This window comes from Pipistrellus hanaki, assembly GCF_964339955.1.
Source record: "Pipistrellus hanaki genome assembly, chromosome: 1".
Taxonomy (NCBI): domain Eukaryota; kingdom Metazoa; phylum Chordata; class Mammalia; order Chiroptera; family Vespertilionidae; genus Pipistrellus; species Pipistrellus hanaki.
Window position 1 is genome coordinate 138,516,052 of NC_140503.1, and position 22,835 is coordinate 138,538,886.

The 22,835-nt window shown below is 41.7% G+C and overlaps 1 protein-coding gene across 2 annotated transcripts in view; it reads left to right on the forward strand.

Moving 5' to 3' along the window:
- The window catches only part of DIP2C (disco interacting protein 2 homolog C), a 377,912-nt gene that overhangs the window by 336,945 nt on the left and 18,132 nt on the right, over positions 1 to 22,835 (forward strand). For both annotated transcript variants that reach the window (XM_084872178.1, XM_084872177.1), the window contains 2 exons: positions 4,784 to 4,952; positions 7,263 to 7,433. In XM_084872178.1, coding sequence (XP_084728304.1) covers positions 4,784 to 4,952; positions 7,263 to 7,433 — 340 coding nt within the window. The remainder of the gene's footprint in view (positions 1 to 4,783; positions 4,953 to 7,262; positions 7,434 to 22,835) is intronic.

Here is a 22,835-nt window from a genome sequence, read left to right on the forward strand (position 1 = left end):
TCCGCAGTGGGACCAGCACCTTTGGTCACTCGGAGACTTGCAGTGAGGAAAACTGCATCAGAGGTGCTTCACCTGAAGCTAATCTTGGAGACATCAGGCACTCAAACTGAGGGACACACAGCAGCTTCATGAATGCCTCTGTCACAGGGTCGGGGAAACACCGAAGGGTCCATCTAGGCAGGGCCTACAGCTTCACTGAACCCTTCGTTGTCAGAAATCAGTAGGACAACAGGCAGAATGGGAATAGGGTCTGAGGCTTAGGTGGAAGAAATGTATCAATTAGATTTTTGATGCCTTAATTGGCTAATGAAGGAAAATACACTCATTTATTGGAAATACTTCCTAAAGTATTTGGGGCATGAGGGTGGTGGGGAGGGCATCAGGTCAGTGGCTCATTCTCAAATGATTCAAGGGAGAAAAAGTTATTTTTATTTTACTTGGAACTTTTAACGTTGTGATTGTTTCAGAATTGTTTTTAATTTGCTATAAATAGTTTTTGTATATCTTTACCCAAAAGTTTCCTTCAGCTAGAAGGTTGTTTATCTGAAAAATCGCTGACATAATAGACTTGTTTGAAAATGTTTTATAAGATCATACATGTTTTAAAAAGCATGTCAGATATTTGATATTCACTGATTAGAAGATTCAATATTGTTAAACTGAAAATTTGCCCCAAATTGGTCAAAAATTCAGTGTAACATCTGTCAAAAATCTTATTAGGTTTTCGTAATTGTTATTGTTATTGGCGGGGGGTGCCAAAAATGACATGATCTTAAAATATAAATAAAGGACCCAAAACAATTTTGGAATAGAATAAAAAAGTTGGAAAACTCAAACTTCTCAATTTTAACACTTACTGGTATAACTATGACAGTGTGGTACTGGCATAAAAAAATAGATGTATAGATATAAAATAATAAATGAAATAGAACTGGGAGTTCAGGAAGTAAGTGTGGTCATTTGATTTTCCAACAAAGGAGCCAGGGTAACTCAATGGGGAAAGGATCATCTTTTCAACAATTGATGCTGGGAAAAGTGGACATCCACATGCAAAAAGATTAAACTTACACCTAACATCATATACATAAAACAGCTCCAAGGGGATCATAGACCTTAATGCTAGGGCAAACCCATAAAACTTTAAGAAAAAAGCATGTAAGTAAATATTTATAATACTAGGTTAGGCAAAGGATTCTTAGGTTTGATATCAAAGGTACAACACATTTCAAAATATTGCTGAATTAGACTCCAACTATAGGACTCTCTTTCACGGCCCAAGTAGAAAGAGTTCCAATTCAAGGTTCGGGTTCTGGAGAAGGGCCACACACAAATTAAAAGAGACTTGAAGAAATTCAATTTGTTGATATGGGGGGCCAGGCGGTAGTCCAACTCTAGTGGGAGAACTACTCCCTGCTCTGGCCCTGCCATCCCCTTTTATTGAGGCTTTGGGGAAAACATCTTAGGCAACATAAACAGAAATTTACATGTAGTCCTTAGGCAGGAAATAACAGAAACTTTCACTGGACAAGGTAGATTCTGCTTCAGCTAACAATATCTCAACTAAAGGTTAGAGCAATTAAGGTTGTTGACCAGCCTTCCTGGCTTTCTGTCAACATCTCTTTTTTAGTGAAACTGATTTGGTTTCCAGCATCCAACAAAATTTAAAATCTTTGCACATTGAAAAGCACCATTGGGAAAATGAAAAAGCCCTGGCTGTTGTGGCTTAATTGGCTAGAGCCTTGTCCCATACACCGTAGGACACGTACCCAGGTTGTGGAGTCCATCCCCGGAGCCGATCAGTGTGTTCTCTCTCCCTCCCCCCCCCCCCCCTCTCTCTCCTTCCTTCCCTCTTCCTCTCTCTAAAATCAGTAATAAATTTTTTTTAAAAAGTTAAAAACCTTTAAAAAAAAAAGAGAGAAAGAAAGTGAAAAGACAAGCTACAGACTGGGGGAAAATATTTGCAAATCATCTATCTGATCAAGTCCTTCTAACCAGATACATACAAATTACTAAAACTCATTAATATCCTAAAACTCAATAATATGCAACATGATTTAAAAAATGGGCAACAGATTTGAACAGACATTTCACCAATATACACAAATGACCAATAAGCACATGAAAATATGTTTCACTATATCTGGGAAATTCAAATGAAAAATTTTGAGATCTTGCTTCGCCCTCATTTGAAGAGCTATAACCTGAAAGACAAAAAATAAGTAGGAGACTTATGTTTCCTGATTTCAAAACTATATTGTAAAGCAAAGGTAACCAAGGATGTCCAGAAATGGGATTCTCCTACATCATTGATGGGAATATAAAATGATGAAACTACAGTTTGCATAGTCTTAGAAATTAAACATAAATGTACCATATGACCCAGCAGTTTGGCTCCTGGGAATCTACAGGAGAGAAAAGAATCCATGTCCACACAAAGACTTGATAGTTGAAGCATTCACAGCAGGCTTTTTTTAAAGTAAAAGAGGCCAACAATCCAAATGCCCACTGGTGAGTTTGTAAGCAGTATTTGTCACAGTCATACAATGGAGTACAGCTGCCGCATGGATAAACTTCACACACACTGTGCTGAGTGAAGACAGCCAGACCCCAACGGCCACACGTGATATGATTGTGTCATTATTCCAGTTACATGAAGTGTTCAGATAAGGCAAATCTATAGAGACAGAAAGGAGAACGATGATTGACTGTGGCGAGGGTTTGAAACAGGATTGACTACCAATGGACACAAGCCTACCTTTAGGGTGATGGAACGTCCTAGAACTGCATCTTAGTGATAATTATGCAACTCTGCACTTTACTACACTTCATTCAAGGCTATGCTTAAAATGGGTAGATTTCATGGTATGCAAATTATAGCTAAACAAGAGTGTCTTATTTCTATTTTAAATACTTTTTATGCATTTCAGAGAAGGGGAGAGGGAGAGGAAGAGGGAGAGGGAGAGAGAGGAACATGAATGATGAGAGAGAATCATTGATCAGCTGCCCCCTGCATGCCCTCTACTGGGAATCAAGCCCACAACCCAGGCATGTGCCCTAACCAGGAATCAAATCATGATCTCCTGATTCATAGGTCGATGCTCAATCACTGGGCCACAATGGCCTGGCACAGAGCTATCTTTAAAAAACAAGCAAACAGAAAACAGCCACCTATTGGATTGACTGGCATGCATAGGACAGACACCAGCCTGTCAGTAAGGAGGTTCGCCATGTGACACAAAGGTGATGTGGGTCCCAGTGAGCAGAGTGGCTGCCTTGCTCATAGTGCCCAAGTCGTGATAGTTTTCAATTGTTTGTATGTCTTTTCAGGTTAATAATCTGAGATCATTTAATTACAAATTTATATTAGTTACCAAAATGTCTTCTTTTCTCTCCTGGTCAGCCATGTTTTTATTTATATTTTCTTAAATACACTTTATTAGGTAGGTTCACAGCAAAATGGAGTGTAAGGTACAGAGAGAGTCCCTCTATTCCCTAGCCCACATGTGCACAGCTTCCTTCATTATCAACATCTCCCACCAGGTGGTACATTTTTTGCAACCTAGGAACCTATGTTGACACATCAACTGAGGTATTTGCCAAAACAACATTTTTAATTGTTTTACTTTTTTGGTTTATGACTATAAATCAATGTGAATAGATGTCATGTACTATAATAAAATGTCGTAGATAAATCATCTTCTAAGATTTAAGTAAAAGGGATTTTGTAGGTACAAAATTCTGATAGATAAAAGAGCACATTAAGCCTCCACTGCTATGTCATGATCTAAAGCCAATTCTTCTTGAATGAAGTCAATCTGACATTAAAAATTTCAAAATTGTTTACAATAGAATCAAAGTAGTTAAAAATAAGTAAGGAAATTAAGTTGGCATGAAAACCTACTTTAAACAGGGCCCTTAGAAGAAAAGCTATTCTTCAGAACAGTTGGGGGCAAGTTTCTTTTCTTTCTTTGTTCCTCTGTTCCAAAGCTTCATTTACTTTTGTCAAAAGGAAAGACAGCAAATGACCTTTCCTGTGATCTTTTCAAAGGATTTAATAATCTGAGAGTTGTCCTTAGGAATAATACAGTATTTTAAAGCCACACTTACCCACCAATTAATGACAGATCAAAATATGTAATCTAGCATTTCCCTCATTTCTCTAAATATACTCTCTAATCTAAAGGTAAAATTCAAGAAGACATGTTTTCTTTGTTCTATTTGGTGATTTGTTTGGTTTATTCTGAAGCAAAATTTCAAACCTTAAAAACTGAGTGACAAACTTTGTCCACTGTGTTGACTTCCTTTCATTTACTCTGGATATCAGTTTCCTAAACCAGCCATAGGCGTGCTTTTTCCCAGTGGCCCTTCAGTAAGGACCTGGGCCGGTTGGTACAAAGCCGAGTCCCAGCACGACTTCACATACAAAAACGGGCAGCACTTGTGATTTGCTAACTCCTGTCCTAAACTTCCAGGCCTTTTACCAAAATCCAATTCTGTGCTTCCTGCCATGAAAGAGACCCCCGCTTGTCTTTGTACCAGGTTTGAGAAACTTCTCAGCATCACGGCTTATGTTTTTCCAATGCGTGCTCAACATGGCAGTAACTCCGGATCATAACCCTCAGGTTCTTTGTGCTTTTCACAGTGTGTTCATGAGCAGGCTTTCATTTTATGCTTAAATGAGTGGCTGTGACTGTCCCTCTCTGGCACGTGGACGAGGGCCTTTCTCAGGCACAGGTTGGCCCCTCTTCTGCGTCCTTGCTGACCTCCCCATTTCTCTCTGCAGCGTGTACTCTGGGCACCAGTCCATCCTCATCCCGCCTTCAGAGCTGGAAACCAACCCCGCCTTGTGGCTTCTTGCTGTCAGTCAGTACAAAGTCCGAGATACGTTTTGCTCCTATTCAGTGATGGAACTCTGTACCAAGGGGCTGGGCTCACAGACAGAATCCCTCAAGGTAAGCAGCCCTCACCGACCTTTCGGGGCCTGGAGAGCACGTCCCGTGTCCTGGGAAATCAGTGTCCAAGGGCGTGGAAGGGCGTTAGGGAAGTTAACCCTTCACAGAAGTCAAGGCTCACAAATTTGTCTTCACATGCAAACCTTGTTTTATAACATGACCATTTTGGCACTGCCACAAAGAGTGCAAGTGTGTCTTACTGACATCATTAATTTCATTAGGTCTTCTTGAAGGTCCTGAATTGCTTTCTTATTTGTTTGGTGAATTCAGTTCTTGAGTTCAGGTCATTTTATTCTGACCCTGGTATTCAAGTCATAGATTTGAATTGTGCCACTAGTTTTATTCCCTTGAAGACCCGGATTTATAGATCTCAATTAATCGTAACCAAAATCTATTTTCACAATTAAGTGAACAGTGGTGTTTGTGTGTGTGAGAGAGAGAAAGAGAACAGAGAGAGAGAGAGAGAGAGAGAGAGAGAGAGAGAGAGAGAGGGAATAATAGTATTTCCCTCTATTTAAACCAAAGACATTTCAAGAAACATATTTCATAGTAAATTAAGTAGCCTTTATCCAAGTATTGATAACTAGTTTTAACTTATATTCCTTCCAACTACTATTTACTGCTGATATGCCCAGGTGTGTGGGTTGCTATGTATAAATCCAGATTATCCTTTGTGCGTGTGTGTGTGTGCAATACAAATAGTAAAGCAATACAATTGTTTTTCCTGAATTTTGTTTTCTTTTTTAGATTTAATGTATTAGAATTGAATAGGAAAATAAAATGCAAGATAATTTTGATATTAAGTTACATAAATAAATGTATAATTACTTGAAGTTATATGTTTATGCAGGAAAATAAATTTATAAAACATAATTATTACTCGTGTCCACCTGTATTACATTATGAAATGAATGAGTGCACTTCATCAAATTTCTCTGTAAGTGCATAAATAACCAAAGTGAAATAATATCATAATTGAATGATTTCTAAGTACTCTACATATTGATTCATTTAACCTTTACAATAGCTCTCTGAAATAAAACCCATTCTTGACTTCATTTTTAAAATGAAGAAACTTAAGTGACATAAATTAAGCACCCTTTCCAATTTCTTGCATTTAATAAAATTTGGAGCTAAATTTTGAATCTGTGATTCTAAGTCCACCATTTCAAACCCCTGGCTGCATTGTCTCCCAATCCATACAAAAGTAGATCACTTGTATTGCTGAGATTTTATTGTTTCCTGTGTAACTGTATGTGTATAAAATCATGTCTGTACACTAAATGTCAGTGTCAGCGCTACCTTGTGTGTTTCCCTCTTCGAAGCCATGTCAGCACGAGCTCTCGCTCGCTCGCTCTCTCCCTCTCTCTTCCTCTCTCACTCTCACTTTTCCTGTAATTACATCCTTGCAGATGGTTGAAGGACCGAAGGGTCTGCTTATGGCGATTGTTCTTCAGACACACCACTCACCTCATGGCAAGCACAGCCCCTGACTCTCACGAGGTCCCGGTGTGTGCTGACTCACTAGATTCCTCCTCCTTTGAGCATTACTGTTTTGCTCAGCTGGCTGAATTTGGTGCAGAATGGAGGTGTACGGACCTTAGAACAGAGATGCCCTTGATGTGAGAATTTATTTGTAACCTTTGAAGTCTCATGGGACACAAAATGTCTTTTGCCCAAACATTTTAGCTTTTCACTCCTGTATTAAAATAGGTCTTCTCATGCTGGCCAGTGTGGCTCAGTTGGTTGGAGCATCAATTTGTGCACCTAAGGGTCAAGGGTTCAGTTCTCTATCAGGGCACATACCCAGGTTTTGGGTTTGATACCCAGGGAGCAAACAGGAGGCAGCCAATTGATGTTTCTCTCTCTCATCCATGTTTCTCTCTCTCCCTCCCTCCCTCCCTACTTCCCCTTCCTCTCTATCTAAAGCCAATTTTTAGAAAAAGTTTACTCATTTCTCTCCAGTTCCTGTGCATCCATGTCTGTAGAAACTTTACAAATGCTTCCTTTATTCCCCAAACCCTGCCCTTTATTTTGTCCAGGACTTTGCTTCTCCTCAGCCTTTCTCCTCCCATTCTTGCTGTTGCTTCTTGCTGTTATTCAAAGCATCTTTGTAACTATATCCCTGATAATCTGTTATCTGTTATCTGTGTGATTTATTTTTTTTATACATCCTACACTGTTTCAGTTAATAGCGTGGAACCTTCCGACCCTGGAAATGGATATCTACTGTGTGGATGGGCCTGGTTCCGGAGGTCACGCACCTCAGTACTTGGAAGGCTGACCTCTTACTGCTGCTGCTGTTTCTAGGCACGAGGACTGGACCTGTCCCGCGTGCGGACGTGTGTGGTGGTGGCAGAAGAACGACCTCGAATAGCACTCACCCAGTCCTTCTCAAAACTGTTCAAAGACCTGGGCCTCCACCCGCGAGCGGTGAGCACCTCGTTTGGCTGTAGAGTGAACCTGGCCATTTGCTTGCAGGTGAGTTTTGTTGATACCAACAGTGCTGGGTGACAGAGTCACTATTGATGGCAGGTGTGCAGCTCACCCTGCTTTCTTTGGCCGACGCTTAGCTACGTTTAGAAGATATGATTGGTGCACAGTGTTTCTTCCTTCTCTTTTTATTTTTATTTTTATTCTGTATTTGTCACTAACCATTGTTCATAATTAGCATCCCTGGGACATTTTAACTTTTGTAACAGGCGCACTGTTTGTCTGCGGTTTGGCTTTCTAAAGGTTAGGCACTAGACAAATGTTTCATTGTGGCAAGAATCCTTGTCTTCTGAAGTACTTAGTCTTGTGTATGTAGACAGTGATTCTGCAGGAATAATTCCAAACATGAAGCAGGTTTGCCAGTTTGCTGCTGTGGTGGCAGTTTAGAACTAACAATTACAGCAGCATTTCTGTGGTATAGTGTGAGGCCGCCCTCCTAAGATAGCCTTGCATTAACCACTGCTAAAAAAAAAAATAGGTGCTTATTTTCTTTCTGTTTTAGTCTGCTGCCGAGTATTTTCACTCCTCCTTTCTCTTTCTGAACTAACATGAGGTCCAGTCCGTGGCATGACTGTGCCAGGTCGGGTGGCCTGAAAGAAAGAAAGGGAAAGGAGTGTGGGAATGTTCTCCCCTGGGCCCTTCCCACAACTTCACCCAGGATAAGCTCAGGTGCAGAGTTTGTTCGTCAAACATATTAAAACAATAAAAGCTTGACTCACAGCAGGTACTGGAATGAAGACCAGTTGACACAAGTCACCCTGGTCTCTACGCCCCGCCCGCCCACTCTCTCTAAATCCCCAGAGGTGATTGCTCACAACCACGTTGCTGTCCTCATTGAACATTTTCCTGTAATCAGCGAGAAGGGCAGTAAAAACAGATAATTTTTTTTGAGTAAGTAAAGAAAATATCTTTAGTCAAAATAAACAGAGTGAGAAGGTGAAGGATGATTGGGACACACAGGAGGCAGTTTTAGGAAGGGCAGCCACGGAGGCTTCTCTAGGAGGTGACGTGGCAGCCGAGTGCCCTGTGACTGAACCAAGTCCAGAATTCAGGCACAGGTGGCAGCGCTTGCAAAGCCATGAGGCTGGTCAGTGAAACGTCCACTTTCTATTCCGATCTTTCAGAAGGTAGAAATGTGTGATTATGGCACCACACACACAGAGCCAGCTGTTATTTTGATTTTCCCCTGTGGGTGGCACTGTCATTCACTCCTACTCTGTCACCTGCCACACAGGGTTGCAGAATCAGCGTGCACCCTACAACTGGTGTGACTGAATTAGAGCCGTTCTCAGTAGCTACTGGGTCAACTCCAGTTAGAAGCCTCAAGGAAGCATGAAGCAGGAAGAAATAAAAAATAAAAAATAATAAAAATTTTAAAAACCGGAAAAATTACCTCTGCTGAATGGATATTAAGAGAACACTCTCAGGCATAGCCCAGGTCTGAGGGCAGAAATCCCATGTCTCCTGCTCACTCTGTACTTCTATGGGGCCTGGTGCATAATAAATGTTTTAGAAAGCAATGCCAAAAATACAGGTTAGCCAATCAACAAATAATGCCCATAATTTCATCTACCAAGAGATCATCATTAATCCCTTCATGTAAAATAATAAAATATTAAAAGGCTAAAATATTCTAAATCTGTACCTAAATATTTAAAGCCATTGAAAAATTTCCCCGTTGTAGCACCAGCTACTAATCCTAGGTGTACCAGTTAATAATGGCAGACTTTGTAATCAAAGAAAACACGATAATTTCAAGAGAAATATCAGAAGAGCTTTATCCTTTGCTAGCTACACATTCCCCCATCTGTCAGGTAATTTGTGGATACTGTCCCAATAGAACTTTTCTTGTTTTGAGGCAAACCATTCAGAGAACCAATTTCCCACTTCTTCATATGTTTTGAAGTGCTGCTCAGATAGTGCATGTGCCATCGATCGGAATAAGTGGTAATCTGAAGGAGCAAGGTCTGGTGAATATGGTGGATAGGTTAATACTTCCCAGGCAAGATCTTTTAACGTGTTTTTAACTGGTTTTGAAGTGTGTGGTGGTGCGTTATTATGAAGCAAAATGATTCTGTTGTGTCTTCTGGCACATTCTGATTGTTTCACAAAGCATGGCTGAAATTGATTATTTGTTGTCTGTAGCAATCAGTATTAATGGTTTCACCTGGTTTTAGAAGCTTATGATACACCGCACCTTCCTGATCCCACCAAATGCAGAGCATTGTCTTCTTTGCGGTGATTTGGCATTGCGGTTGATGTTGATGGTTGATCTTGATCAACCCATGATTTTGTGTGTGTGGGATTCTCAAAGTAAATCCACTTTTCATCGCCAGTCACAATTCAATGCAAAAAAGACTTTCTTTCATGCCATTGAAGCAACATTTTACTGATGACTTTTCAGTTTTCCATTTGTCTTTTGTTCAGTTAATGTGGCACCCATTTTCCTTCCTTTAAAATATTGCCCATTGCTTGTAAACGATTGGACATTGTTTGCTAAGCAACATTTAATCTTTCTGCAAGTAGTTTTTGAGTTTGGCACGCATCTTCATCTAATAATGCTTGTAATTGTTGGTTTTCAAGTTTTTTTGGTTGACCTAGACGTTCTTTGTCTTTCAACTTTGTCATCGAAATCATCACTTTTAAAGCATTTACACCAGCATTCACAAGTATTGAGATGGAGCATGTTCACCATAAACTTCCTGAAGTATATAACTTTCAGAAGCACTTTTCTTCAAAATAAAGTAATGAATTAAAACTTCCCGCAAATGCTCTTTTTTTTGGCATGAAATTTGACATTTTTAAGCATAAAAATATCTATGATGTTAACACCTTCAGCAAATTTGATATATGAAGTTTTGAAGCTTGCTGTCAATACAACAAAATAGCATACATATCAAATCACATATATATCAACATATGTCTAACTTCATCTATTGAAAAAAATTCTCATTAACGGTACACCTAGTATATGTGAAATTGGTGAATGGATGAATTTGTTTTCTGTGGATTTGTTGTTTTATGACCATATTGTTTTCTCAGTCAGATTGTTTGTCATCCTTACTCAGTGGGCCTGCATTTGGCTACAGGTGTTTTAGCAGCAGCCGCCCTGTTAAAAGGGAGGGGTCTGGACCTCTGTTCAAATAAGAAAGGAAGCTGCATCAGGCGATTCGGAGTTTACAGGTTGTGGTCTCTTGCGGTGTTTTGTGAGGTTGAGGGTATCACCTTCCAGAGGTTCCCTGGTTGGGAAAGGCTGAGTGAAACCACTGACATGTTTTCATGACTGAGAATGAAACCCATCTGACACATGAGAATGTAAATACAGAGATAAATTAGGGTGATTTTTTTTTGCTTTGAAGAATAGTCTTCATTGGTGGCAGCTGAACCTCTCATGATCCAACCTCAAGCTTCTCTTCCTCCCCCTTTACAATCTGATATGAAACGACAGTGTCTACTATAGAGTCATTCATCTTTCACTTCCTGACACCCCGGCCCCGCTGTTCTGGGCCTGAAATGGGCTGCCACCATCATCACGTGGCAGGCACAGCTTCTTTTCCAGCTCTCCTTTCTGATCCCTGCAGCTGGAAGTATTTTCTTCCTTCGACTTCCTGTGGCCCTTTGTCTCTCCCACTTTATACTTTCTAGCACGTTTTATAAATACTTCTATATCTGACTTCCAGCCCTGTGCTCTGTGAAAAGCTGTGAGAGAACTCAGTGTCTCCCAGAGCCAGTCTCCTTGAAGTGAATCCATTTCTCAGAAGTCCTGAGTGCAGTCCCTGCACCTGCAAATGTGACTCACAGGAGGGAATACCCCTTCCGACAGGCCTCCTGTGTGAAGGGCGCTCATGGCAGCACTGAATTTTCTCAGGAATGAAGCATAGTGTGAATCTCAGCAAATGGAAGTCCACAGTGTCATTTGTCACACTTCCTTGTGAGCAGAAATCAGGGTATAGTGGTCTTCAAGCTTCCCTCAGCATTGGCATCTCAGACAGCAGGTCTGTGCTGCTCCATAAAAAAGAAAAAAGACATTCACGCTCAGAAAAAAAAAAAAAAGAAGAAGAAGAACAGTGTTCTTGAACAAGTGTACTGGACCCTTCAGTTCTAGGCAGCATCCAGTATCTATCCCCACAGCTCATGGCTGGGGAGTTCAGTCATTTCATTGTACAATGAGAGAAACTGGCTCTGAGAAGCGAAGTGAACTTTCCTGATGGACAAAGCAGGAGCTGAGCAGCATAGGACACAGTCTCCCTGCTTGTAGACTATGGGATCCAGGCAGCACAGTGCTTTCAACAAATCCAGCATTTTGCAATTTTGTTAGGTGCCAGTTCTACATGAGTATCCGATAAAATAATAGCTTTGTAAACAAGTTTTTGCAAAATTGAACTGTGTGCAGGCAGAGTAGCCAGTCTTCTGTATTTAACTGTTTCCTTTCCTCTAACATTTTGATTCAAAACTGCTGTTTCTATGTGAGCTAAATGGAATAATTGAGAAGACACACATCTCTGTGCAGAATGTGCTGTGAAAGGCGGGCTTCCCTCTGCTGGCACTGTTGGCATGGAGTGGGCGTGGGGGTGCAGGGACCACTCCCAGGAACGGCTTTGTGCCCAAGCCCAGAGCAATGCGGCTATGACTTCATGGCACCTGCTCTCGTGCTGTTATGTGAAACCCTGGTGTGTTTCAAATAAGCAAATTCATGAAAAATGACAAATATATCATTGTCAGGTACACAAGTGGGCAAATACAAAAATTTAATTAGACACTCTTAAAGATAGAAAAATGGAAAGTGGTGGCAGTGTCTGCACAGCTGTTTTTTCAGCTCTTGAGTCTTGGAAACTGGTGACTTGTTTGCCCATTTATCATTTTGAGACAGGAATGACACATCAATTATTTTGACATGGAGTTCCATGTCAGAGCTTTAGGAATGGACTCCTAAAACAGTGTTGATGACTTTGACTTTGCATGAACTATTGGTATATTGTAGACTCTGCAGAAGGAAAATGTAAAGTATGAGCCATTTGTTAAACGTAGGAATGACATTTCCCAGAATCTTTAGCTGTTAAAAATGGCTTTAATTTAAAATAATTTCGATTGGTTGGATTTATGGCAAAAGTGAACATTAGAAGGATCAAATTAATAACTTCTGAGTTTAATTGGCTTTAACATAAATTTCCCTTAGTACTCTTAAGAAGTGTCACTTGTTTATTAACCTCTGCCTATAGCCACAATTACTCTTCTCAGAGTATAAGCTGAAAGGTCTTTGGTTCTATTAGATTTAGAAATTTACTTCATTGTAACCAAAAAATTAGCATCCTGCTCACCAGCGAAGGGAGAGGGGAATGAGGTCTATTTTCCAAAACAGATTGCATTTTTTGCTTTATTAGGAAAAACCTTTAAGCCAATTGACACAGAAACTTTGTTATTTTGTAGAAAAATAATGATTCGTTTATCTGGAAGGAAAGTTTTATTGTGAATAGCTGTGTAGAAATAAATCAATAGTAACAGTCAACCTTAAATCTTGAAACTCATACAATGAAAGAGAAATACAGCCATTCTGATGAGGCAAGGTAGACTCGTTGATTGTTGAAAAAATTGGAGGCTCAGAGGGCGATGTAAATCTTTAGTAATTCTCAAAATAAAATGAATAGTCTTAATAAGACTTCCATTAATTTGAGTTCTCAATTCATTTCCCCTCCGCTGCTTTCAGAAGAGGGAAGTGAAAGTAAACCAGGTGCTGCTGGGTGTTTATGCTCCAGGGGATTGGGCACATTCAGCTGAAACTTTCACATCTTCTCCCCCTGGTGTATGTTGTCCCAGATCATGAAAATGGACACTGGAGACCATGGGCCCCCTCTTCTCAATTACCCAGAGTGTCAGTTGTTCTACCTGGTAGGCAGCAAGAACCTTTCTGGCAACGTAAATGAGCAGAATCTGTTGGGATGTCATTGATGTGCCTCAGAAGCACTGAGGCGCTAAGGACCAGATTTAGGGCTGTGCAGCTGGGGATTTATACCACCAACAGCTGGCCAAGCTCCACCGTGAGCACATCTGCAGCCTGGCCCGTGTCACAGACATCTCCACTGCCAAGGACGAGCATGCTCCCTTGTGCCATGAGTGGATGCGACTAATCAGCAGGCTTGGTTACCTATCCACATGCTGGCTTCCCGGAGACCCAGGACGGAGAGCACTGGATATTTGTAGTTGCTATAGAGGGACAGAGGCTCTCGTATGCAGTGAGGTTCCAAAAGTGGCAGAGTTCCCAAATACAGAAAGAGGGTTCAGATGCTTGGTGACCAGAAATGAATGACCATTGGTTACTTCAGCTCATCCTGTTGGCTGCCCAACATTAACACACACTCTTTATGCCATTCTTTTTTTTTTTTTTTAATATGTTTTTATTGATTTCAGAGAGAGAGGGAGAGAGATAGAAACATCAATGATGTGAAAGAATCATTGATTGGTTGCCTCCTGCACACACCCTACTAAGGATTGAGCCTGCAACCCAGACATATGCCCTGACTGGGAATCAAACTATGACCTCCAGGTTCATAGGTCAACAACCACCAAGCCACACTGGCTGGGCTCCTTATCCCCTTCTTAACCATCATTGCCCACCAAGAAAAAGACCATGCTAATCTAACTTTTACTAACCAATAATACTAGTACATCCACCCTCTGTTCAAAGAGAACAGCTGAAGCCTCAGCAATTACTGAGACCAGTTTCCAAGTCCAGGGTTCCAGGTAGTGACCATTTTACCACAGGTATTCTGTAAGCTGTAGACTTGTTTGAAAGTTCACCACCATGGACAGAAGGGAGAGAAAGAAGGGGCGTATTCCTCATTCCTCTGAACGTTTTAGTTGTCTAATGTGTGCTGGGCACTGGCCATTACCACTTGCAAGCACTTGGCTGGCTCGGCCAGGTGCTAAGTATGCCTGTCCATCTGAATATTGGAAATAGCCCAGGGAGAGTTTAGGGTGCTAGTAGGCTATCATCAGATGTCCAGCACATGTGGAACTCACAAGCTTTACAACCACATGTTCACTTTGGTTTGGGTTATCTCTTGTCACATGACCAAGTGATTCCTTATCAGTCACAGAAAGTTTTCAGCCATGAACCAAGATCAGAAGTGTCCGAGCTTCTCCTTTGTTCCTTTACCTCAGAAGCATCCACAGAAACAGCCGTGATATGTCGTTCTGTGGACCAGCAGTCCCTGAAAGGGCAGAGAGTAAAGAGCTTGGGCTTGCAACCACAGGGTCTTTTTACAAAGACCCGGCTCTGCAGAAACATGAAATGTGAATGAATTGGCGGGGCTGTGTTCCTGGAAGATTGCAGCAACAAGAGGGCCTTTACTTTTATTTTTATTTTTTGCTCAGGATTTGCTGGCCCTTGTGAAAGTGATTTCTTTAGCCAGTTTGCCAATTCATGGCATGGACTACCACATCCAGCCCAGCAAACAAGTCAAGTGTTCACTACCCTTGAAGAAAATATAAAAATGTATGAATGAATGAAATAGAAAGTAGATGAATGGGGGAAATCAAAAAGGTTAAAAGTTGAGTCTTCATCAAAATTAGTAAGTTTGATAAACTTCTAGTGATACTGACCGTTAGGAAGAGAAGAGACATACTAATGATGTCAAGTGTTGGTGAGGATGGGGGCAGTTCGGGGAGCCTTGGACTTCGCTGTTGGATTGGCACAGCTGCTTTGGAGAGCAGTGTGTCAGTTCCTTGTGCATTTGAACATGGACTTACTCTGTAACTTAGCAATTCATTCCAGGATGTTTACCCATGAGATGAAAAGTGTGTTCTCCCAGCAGCCTACACAGGTTTATAGCAGCCTTGTTCATAATCATCAAGAGTTAGGAACAACTTGGAGTCCATAACTGCGACTGGAAGGGTAGGAGTAGTCTGCCCGTGCAATGAAATGCTATTTGTCATGGCAAGGAGTAGACTGCTCCTCCAGGGAGCAGCATGGAAACCTCTCAGAACAGTTTGCTGAGTGAAGGAAGCCAGACACAGAAGTCTGCATGCCATATAAGTTTTCTAAGGCAACACTGTAGGCACAAGGGTCAGATTACTGCAAAGTGGCAGTACAGGACTTTTGGAGTGATGAAAATTTTCTGTCTTGACTGTCATACTGTATACACTTGTCAAAATCAACTTATACACTCAAGTGTAAATCTTACTGCATGCAAATTGTGCCTAGAGACATCTGACAGATAAGGAGAGAGGGAACAAGTTACAAGTATTAGAAATAGAGATTCTTGATTAGCCAAGATGAAGCAGCAGGGACCAGATTTACTCTCTCTTCTGAAACAAGCAAAGAGTAGACAAATATATAAAGAAGACACTGGACCCCTAGCAGCATAAAACAGATCCTTGAGAGACAAGCTTAACCTGTGATTTCCTCAGATTGCTGCCATGAGAGAGTGAACTACAGTGCAGGGAGTTGAACTAAGGCAGAGCCCAGTGTGCTCCTTGAGTGGAGGAGATGGAACTGAGGGCTTTACAGCTCACAGAACAGGGTCCCAGAGAGATCTTCCCCAAGTGTCCACAGAGGACCCTCCCCACATACATATCCAGGTAAACACCAGTCAGCATACCCAGATTAAAGCATCATCCTATCTAATAAAAGAGAAACATGCAAATTGACCATCACTCCACTATGCCCAGCCAATTAGAGCAAATATACAAATTAACCCAATTAAGAATGCGGCAGCCACAGAGCTGGACAAGCAAGAGGCTTGGGTTACCCCTGGTGGTGGAGGAAACCAAGTTTCCTGCCAGCCTTGGCCTCCACTCAAGGCTACAAAGTTTCAATTATAGAAGATAAATAAATCCCAGATACCTGCTTCCAGCCAGCCCTGGTCTCCACTTCCAGCTGACTGGCCTGCAGACCACCACAGGCTCCTTGCCCAGGCTGCCCCACACCCCAAGGGAACTCCCACCCTGATCCGGGACACCCTTCAGGGCAAACCAGCCGGCCCCATCCATGCACCAGGCCTCTATCCTATCTAATAAGAGTAATATGCAGATTGACTGTCACTCCAACACACAAGTTGGCTGCCCCCATGTGGACATGAGATGGGCACCACAAGATGGCAGCAGAAGAGAGCAGTTGAGAGGGACCAGGCCTACAAGGGAGAGCAGTTGTGGGGGACCAGGCCTGCAGGGGAGGGCAGTTAGGGGTGACCAGGCCTGTAGGGGAGGGCAGTTAGGGTTGACCAGACCCACAGAGGAGGGAAGCTGGTGGCAACCGGGGCTGCAGGGAAGGGAAACTGAGATTCTGCTTCTCAGCAATTGTCAACAGTTTGATTTAAATAAACTCACAAAAATTCTTGAAAGGGAGGGAGGGAGGGAGGGAGGAAGGGGGTCAGTTTGGAGGGACCCAGGCCTGCAGGGGAGGGCAGTTGGGGGGGAGGGGGACCAGACCAACAGGGGAGAGCAGTTAAGATCGATGAGGCTAGAAGGGGAGGGAAGTTATGGGTGACTGAATCACAGGGGAGGGCAGTTGGGGGGGACCAGGCCTGCAGGGGAGGGCATTTAGGGGCAATCAGGCTGACAGGGGAGCATTTAGGCATCAATCAGGCTGGCAGGGGAGTGGTTAGGAGGTGATCAGGCTGGCAGGCAGAAGTGATTAGGGGCAATCAGGTTGGCAGGCAGAAGCAGTAAGGGGCAATGGGAAGGCAGGCAGGTGAGCAGTTGGGAGCCTGCAGTCCTGGATTGTGAGAGGGATGTCCCAGATTGGAAAGGGTGCAGGCTGGCCTGAGGGACACCCCCCCCCCCCTGCACAAATTTTGTGCACCAGGCCTCTAGCTTTATATAAGAAACTAACAAAAGCCAGGAACAGAACTAGTAAAAAGGATTCAAGATAGCAGTGCTGCTTCCTACCCGTCAGACTGAAAATCTCATCATTCACGAGAGCACCGATCTGGGCCCACCTCACCAATATTAAAAGGAAGCACTACATGGGCATTGGGAGTGGGCTGGAAGAGATCAATGGGGGGGAAAGGAAACATGTAATATTTTCAACAATAAAGAATTAAAAAAAGAAAAGAACCTTGAGGATCAAGCTCTTTCCAAATAATTTGATGTGGAACAAAGCTCAACAATTTACAGGAATGCCCTGACTTGGTAGCTCGATTAGTTAGCGCATCACCCTGATATACCAGGATTGCAGGTTCCATCCCCAGTCAGGGCACATACAAGAATCAACCAGTGAATGCATAAATAAATGGAATAACAAATCCCTCTCTTCCTCCTTTCCCCTTCCTCCTTCTCTCCCTCCATCCTTCCCTTCCTCTCTCTCTCTAAAACCAATAAATAAGAAATTTTAAAAGAATTTATAGGAATACAAATATATCCAGCACCCAACAAAGTCAAATTACAGTGCCTGACATCCTATTAAAAATTATCAGGCATACCAAGAAGCCGGTACATGCCAATCAAAACTGAACAAAACTGACACAGATATGGATTTTAGGTCCAAGGACAATTAAAAGAGTTATTATAACCATATTTCAAATATTCAAAAGTTAAGAAACCTAGAATGTTGAAAAAGCTGAAATTGAACTTCTAGAAGTGAAAACTATAATATGTGAGATGAAAAATAAAATGGATGGAATCAACAGAAGAAAAGATTAGTGAACTTGAACATATAGCAATAGAAACTTTCTAAAATAAAACATAGAAAAATAGTTTTAAGAAATGGAAAACTACAAGGGAATTAATATACATATAATTGGAGTCCCCTTCCCCAATAAAAAAAAAGGAACAAGGGAATTTCAGAAAAAGTACATGAAGAAATATTTAAATTTGATCAAACTATAAACCTACAAATTCCAGAGCTCAGCTACCTCTAACATAACATGAAGAAAACTGATCAATTAAGTTGTTCAAAACAAATGATACAAGGAAAATCTTAAAAACTGCCAGGAAAAAAAAAAATCAAGTTATACAGGAACAAAGATAAGGATGTCTTAAAATTCTTTATCACAAAATATGTAAGAAAGAAGAAAGCAGAGAACTCTCTTTAAATACTGAGAGAAAAATATTGGCAACCTAAAATTTTATGTTTAGAGGAAATATTTTTGAAGAGCAAAGGCTAAGTAAAAACTTTTTAGCCTCACAAATGCTGTGAATTTACTGCCAGCAGACCCACACAGTGAGAAATCTGAACAGAAATCCTTTAGGCAAAAGGGCAATGATACTAAATTGAAATCTAGGTCTGCACAAGTAGGTGCTGGAAATGGCAACTGCATAGGTCAACTTGGCAATATTTTTTTCTTGCTATTTAAATCTCTTTAGAAGGTAGTTGACTACTTTCATAAAATCTGGAATATATTGTGGGATTTATAAACGTGTAAAAGTCAACTATATGAAAACTTCCCAGAGGTGGAGAGGGGAGAAGTAGAAGTATACTATTATTACTATATACTATGGTAAGGTTCTTATACAGGGGTCTTCAAACTTTTTAAAGTGGGGGCCAGATCACGGTCCCTCAGAGAGCTGGAGGGCTGGACTATATGAACTACTAATTCCTACTGTAACACCTCAGCTGCGCTCACTGCCCAAAAAACCTGGCGGGCCGGATCAGACTCCTCTGCGGGCCGCATGTGGCCCGCGGGCCGTAGTTTGAAGACCCCTGGTACCATATAGACTGTGATAAAATGATGTATGTCATAATAACCACTAAACTTAAACTTTTTAAAAAATTAAACCTAACACTTCTACAGAGGACGTAAAATGGACCTATTAAAATATATTCAATACAAAAGAAGACTGAAAAAAAAGGAGGAAAAATAGGTGGAATGAATTTTTTAAAATTACAAAAGATACATCAGTAATCTACTCCATGAGGTTGGATTTTTAAAAAGCAATACCCAACTATACATAGTCTACAACAAACTGAATTTTTCTTTTTTTTTTTTTTTCTTTTCAACAAACTGAACTTAAAAATAAAGACTCAGCTCTGGCCCAGTTGGTTGGAGGGTTGTCCTATTCAGTATATCAAGAAGGTTGTGGGTTTGATTTCTGATCAGGGCACATATCTGGGTTGTGGGTTCAGTCCCTGGTGGAGATGCATTCAGGAGGCATCCGGTCGATGTCTCTCTTTCTCCCTCTTTTCCTCCTCCTCTTTCTCCATTCTTTCCTCCTCCTCAGTTCCATTCTCTCTAAGAAAAAAAAAAAAAAATCAATGTATTTATTGACTATTTGTTTTCCTTCCATGGGCTGTTACTCATTTTCTTTGTTTTTACTTTCCTTCCAATCCTTTCTTCAAGTATTTGATGATCTTTAAGTTCTTGGGAGCAGTTCTATGCATTAGGGATCTCCGCATTTAAAGAAATCCTGCTTGCGTTTTTTATTTAAAATTTTGTTAAATAAGCACTCCTAATATGTATCTTGCAATCTCAGATTATTGTACCTTAGGGTTTTTGAAATTTGGAAACACCCCGTATTTTCCGGCATATAAGACGACTTTTGAACCGAAAAAAAGTCAACTGAAAATCAGGGGCAAAAGACCAAAATTGCACAAAAATTACCTGCAGATCTTGACGGCAAAGTAAGTCTTTTCTTTGAAGTGGGGGGTAGTCTTATACAGCGAATATAGGCCTAAACCTATGTTTTAACTGTAAAATTAGGGGGTCGTCTTATACGCCTGAAAATACGGTACATGTCAACTCCCCGTCTCCGTCTCCATGTGCCCTTGACAATGGAGTGGATGATCTTGCGCCAGTGGCAGTGTGGGTGTCCTCCGCACATCTGGAAGTTAGGAAATTAGTTCCTAAATATGCGTATTTTTTCAAGATACAGCCTTGAGCCATTAAAACAAAAGTTATGAATTAGCTAATACAGAGAGAATATTGTCTTTTGTTCCAGTTAATAAAGTTCGAGGAATCACAGAGGACACTTTAAACCATTGCATTTATCATGAGGAGATCCAGTAAAAGCCCTCCTTGCCTTCCAAGTGCATGCACCTTCGCTGGCCCTGTTCTCCTTCTTTGAGGCCTGCCTATGTCCTAAGCATAAAGGTGCTGAGAGAAAGCAGTCGCTGTAGTTACCATCGAAGGGAGGAACCGAGAGAGGGGGTCAGATCATCAGTTTACCTCTGGAACCATTGGTTTTTATAGACTCACCTCCAAGTTGAGTGGTGGAAGTTTCTCCATCTGGCTGTGTTTATCACCAAGTTAAGATACCTGTTGTATTGCTGCTCTTGTCACCTCTGGAGTCCCCTGGTCCTGTGACTGTAGGGAGAGGGCTCAGTGGGGCCATACAAGCACAGCAGCTGAGTCAGTCCAGGGGCCATGGGATGACTTGCGCCCCTCCTGCATTTCTGGGAAAAACAGATGGTATCAAAGGACTTTGCCTGAATTGTTGCCTTCTGGAGTAGGGGTAGAGATGGGTACCAAAATCACAGAAGGTGAAAAGAAAACGGAAGGAGGTGTCTTTGGGTCGGCAGCCATGAGGGCTGGACAGGATGCTGAGTAGATCACCTGTGAGCCTGGTGTCCTGGTGTTTGGTCCCTTCATGCTCAGAAGTCATTTGGCCTCTTTCTTGTACCTGATCTTGTCGGTGAGAAGTTCAGATGTAAAAGCTTCCAGGTTCCCTTCATTACTGTGATAGGGAACTTGGAACTATTTCAATGAGGAACACTCACCTTTATAATTCATACTCCTTCCTTCTCTCTGAAAAGAAATGAAACTTTAAAAAGGTACCAGGAAATTTAACTACCCAGTAATACCACTCAACTTTATGTGGAAAGAAAGAGAGCAAGAGAGAAAGAGAAAGTTGCCATGAAAAACAAAAGTATAAGTTTAACGTGGCCAGTGTGTCTCAGCGGTTGAGGGTTGTCTACCTATGAACCAGAAGGTCACGGTTCAAAGAAAGTACTTACGTCTGTGTGTCCGTGGCCAGTCATCCATTACTTTATTCTGTTGCTTTGTGGATATGTTGACATCTTTTTAAGATTTTTTTTTTTTTTAGTCTTTAATGGTATAGTGATTGATTTTAACAATTTCCATATTTGACATTGATTTTGATCTCCTTTTTTACTTTGTTCCCTGCTTACTGCATTTCTCCTCCCTACCCCTTCCTCTTCTTCATCCCACTTTTATTACTGGGTTGTTTTGTTTCTGTCTGTTGTGTGTCGTTTGTTTTTGGTTTCCGTTGGCCTGGTGTTCTCTCCTTTCTCTTGTTCCCCACCTTCTGCTGCTGTAGCCCCACAGGCTGTGGAAGCTGGCCGAGCAGGTAGGGATTTCCTCTTCATCCACGCCAGTGCTACCACCCACACCGACCTGTCAGCTTCCCGCAGTGGGACAGACTGGGAGTTGAGTGCATAGTCTGACTGGGGTTTACAGACCACCTGGCAAGAAGACTGATGCTCAGGGCAGCGTCATTCCTCAGATCTGTCCAAACGTTGCGTGATGAGTACCGTACTTTCATTCATTGTACACCATTAGTGATTGCCATTTGGAGGCATCTCCATTTTACTTCACATTCTGCTTTTAGTGACCTGTTTTCTGATGTGTTCACTTATTAGATGGCCCTCTATGGTTACGTGTTTTGCATTACTTAGAGCATCAAACCACTTCCCCACTCAGCACTGGTCTGGGACACTGCTCCTCTGAATGGTCACAGGTTAGAAAAGATGCTCTTGGCTTGCACTGTAGTAAGCTTCCAGCTAGAGCTCTCTGTCCGGGTGAGATCGCAATCACCAGGACTGTTCAGTAGGACAGTGTGTCTTTATGAGGGTGTCTTTATTTTTATCTTTTCAAAAACATGCCTTTGGTACAAGATTTACATTCTCTCCTGAAGAATGTTAGTTCTTCAAATAAATTCTGAGGGTGCCCTCATTTCTTGGCAAATTCGTTTTAGGTTCCATTTTTTTTCTACCCAGGGTGTTGCGTAGATGTTTGGCTTATCATGTAGCTTTAGTGATATTGCTCTTACATGGACAGAACTCACAGGTTAGAGGTCAACTCAGCACATGTTTTGAAGGGAGTCGTGGTGCAAGGTAAGATTCCTGGACCCCTGCGTTAGATAAGTCCGACAGCTCAGAGCACAGAGCACCGAGTGCTGAGCAGCGGTAAACACACACCTCCTTGGCCTACGTCACAGAGGAAAGTAATCTCCCACAGCTGGAGGGAAACCCAAGACACAAGTAGGACTAAAAGGAAAATATAATTATCTCTTGTCTCTTCCTTAATCTGCCCATTCCTGTACATGTTCTCCTTCAGCATCTTGAGGATTTTGGGGTGCACCTGGTCAAGTATCTCAGCACATGAAGCTTCATGTCCTGACGGCCTGCTTTGGCAGGCAGACATCTCAGCCGTTTCAGGCGTGTTTTCTTCGGAAAGATGTGGTGTGCCTCTTTTCTTATCCTGATAAATGTGATTG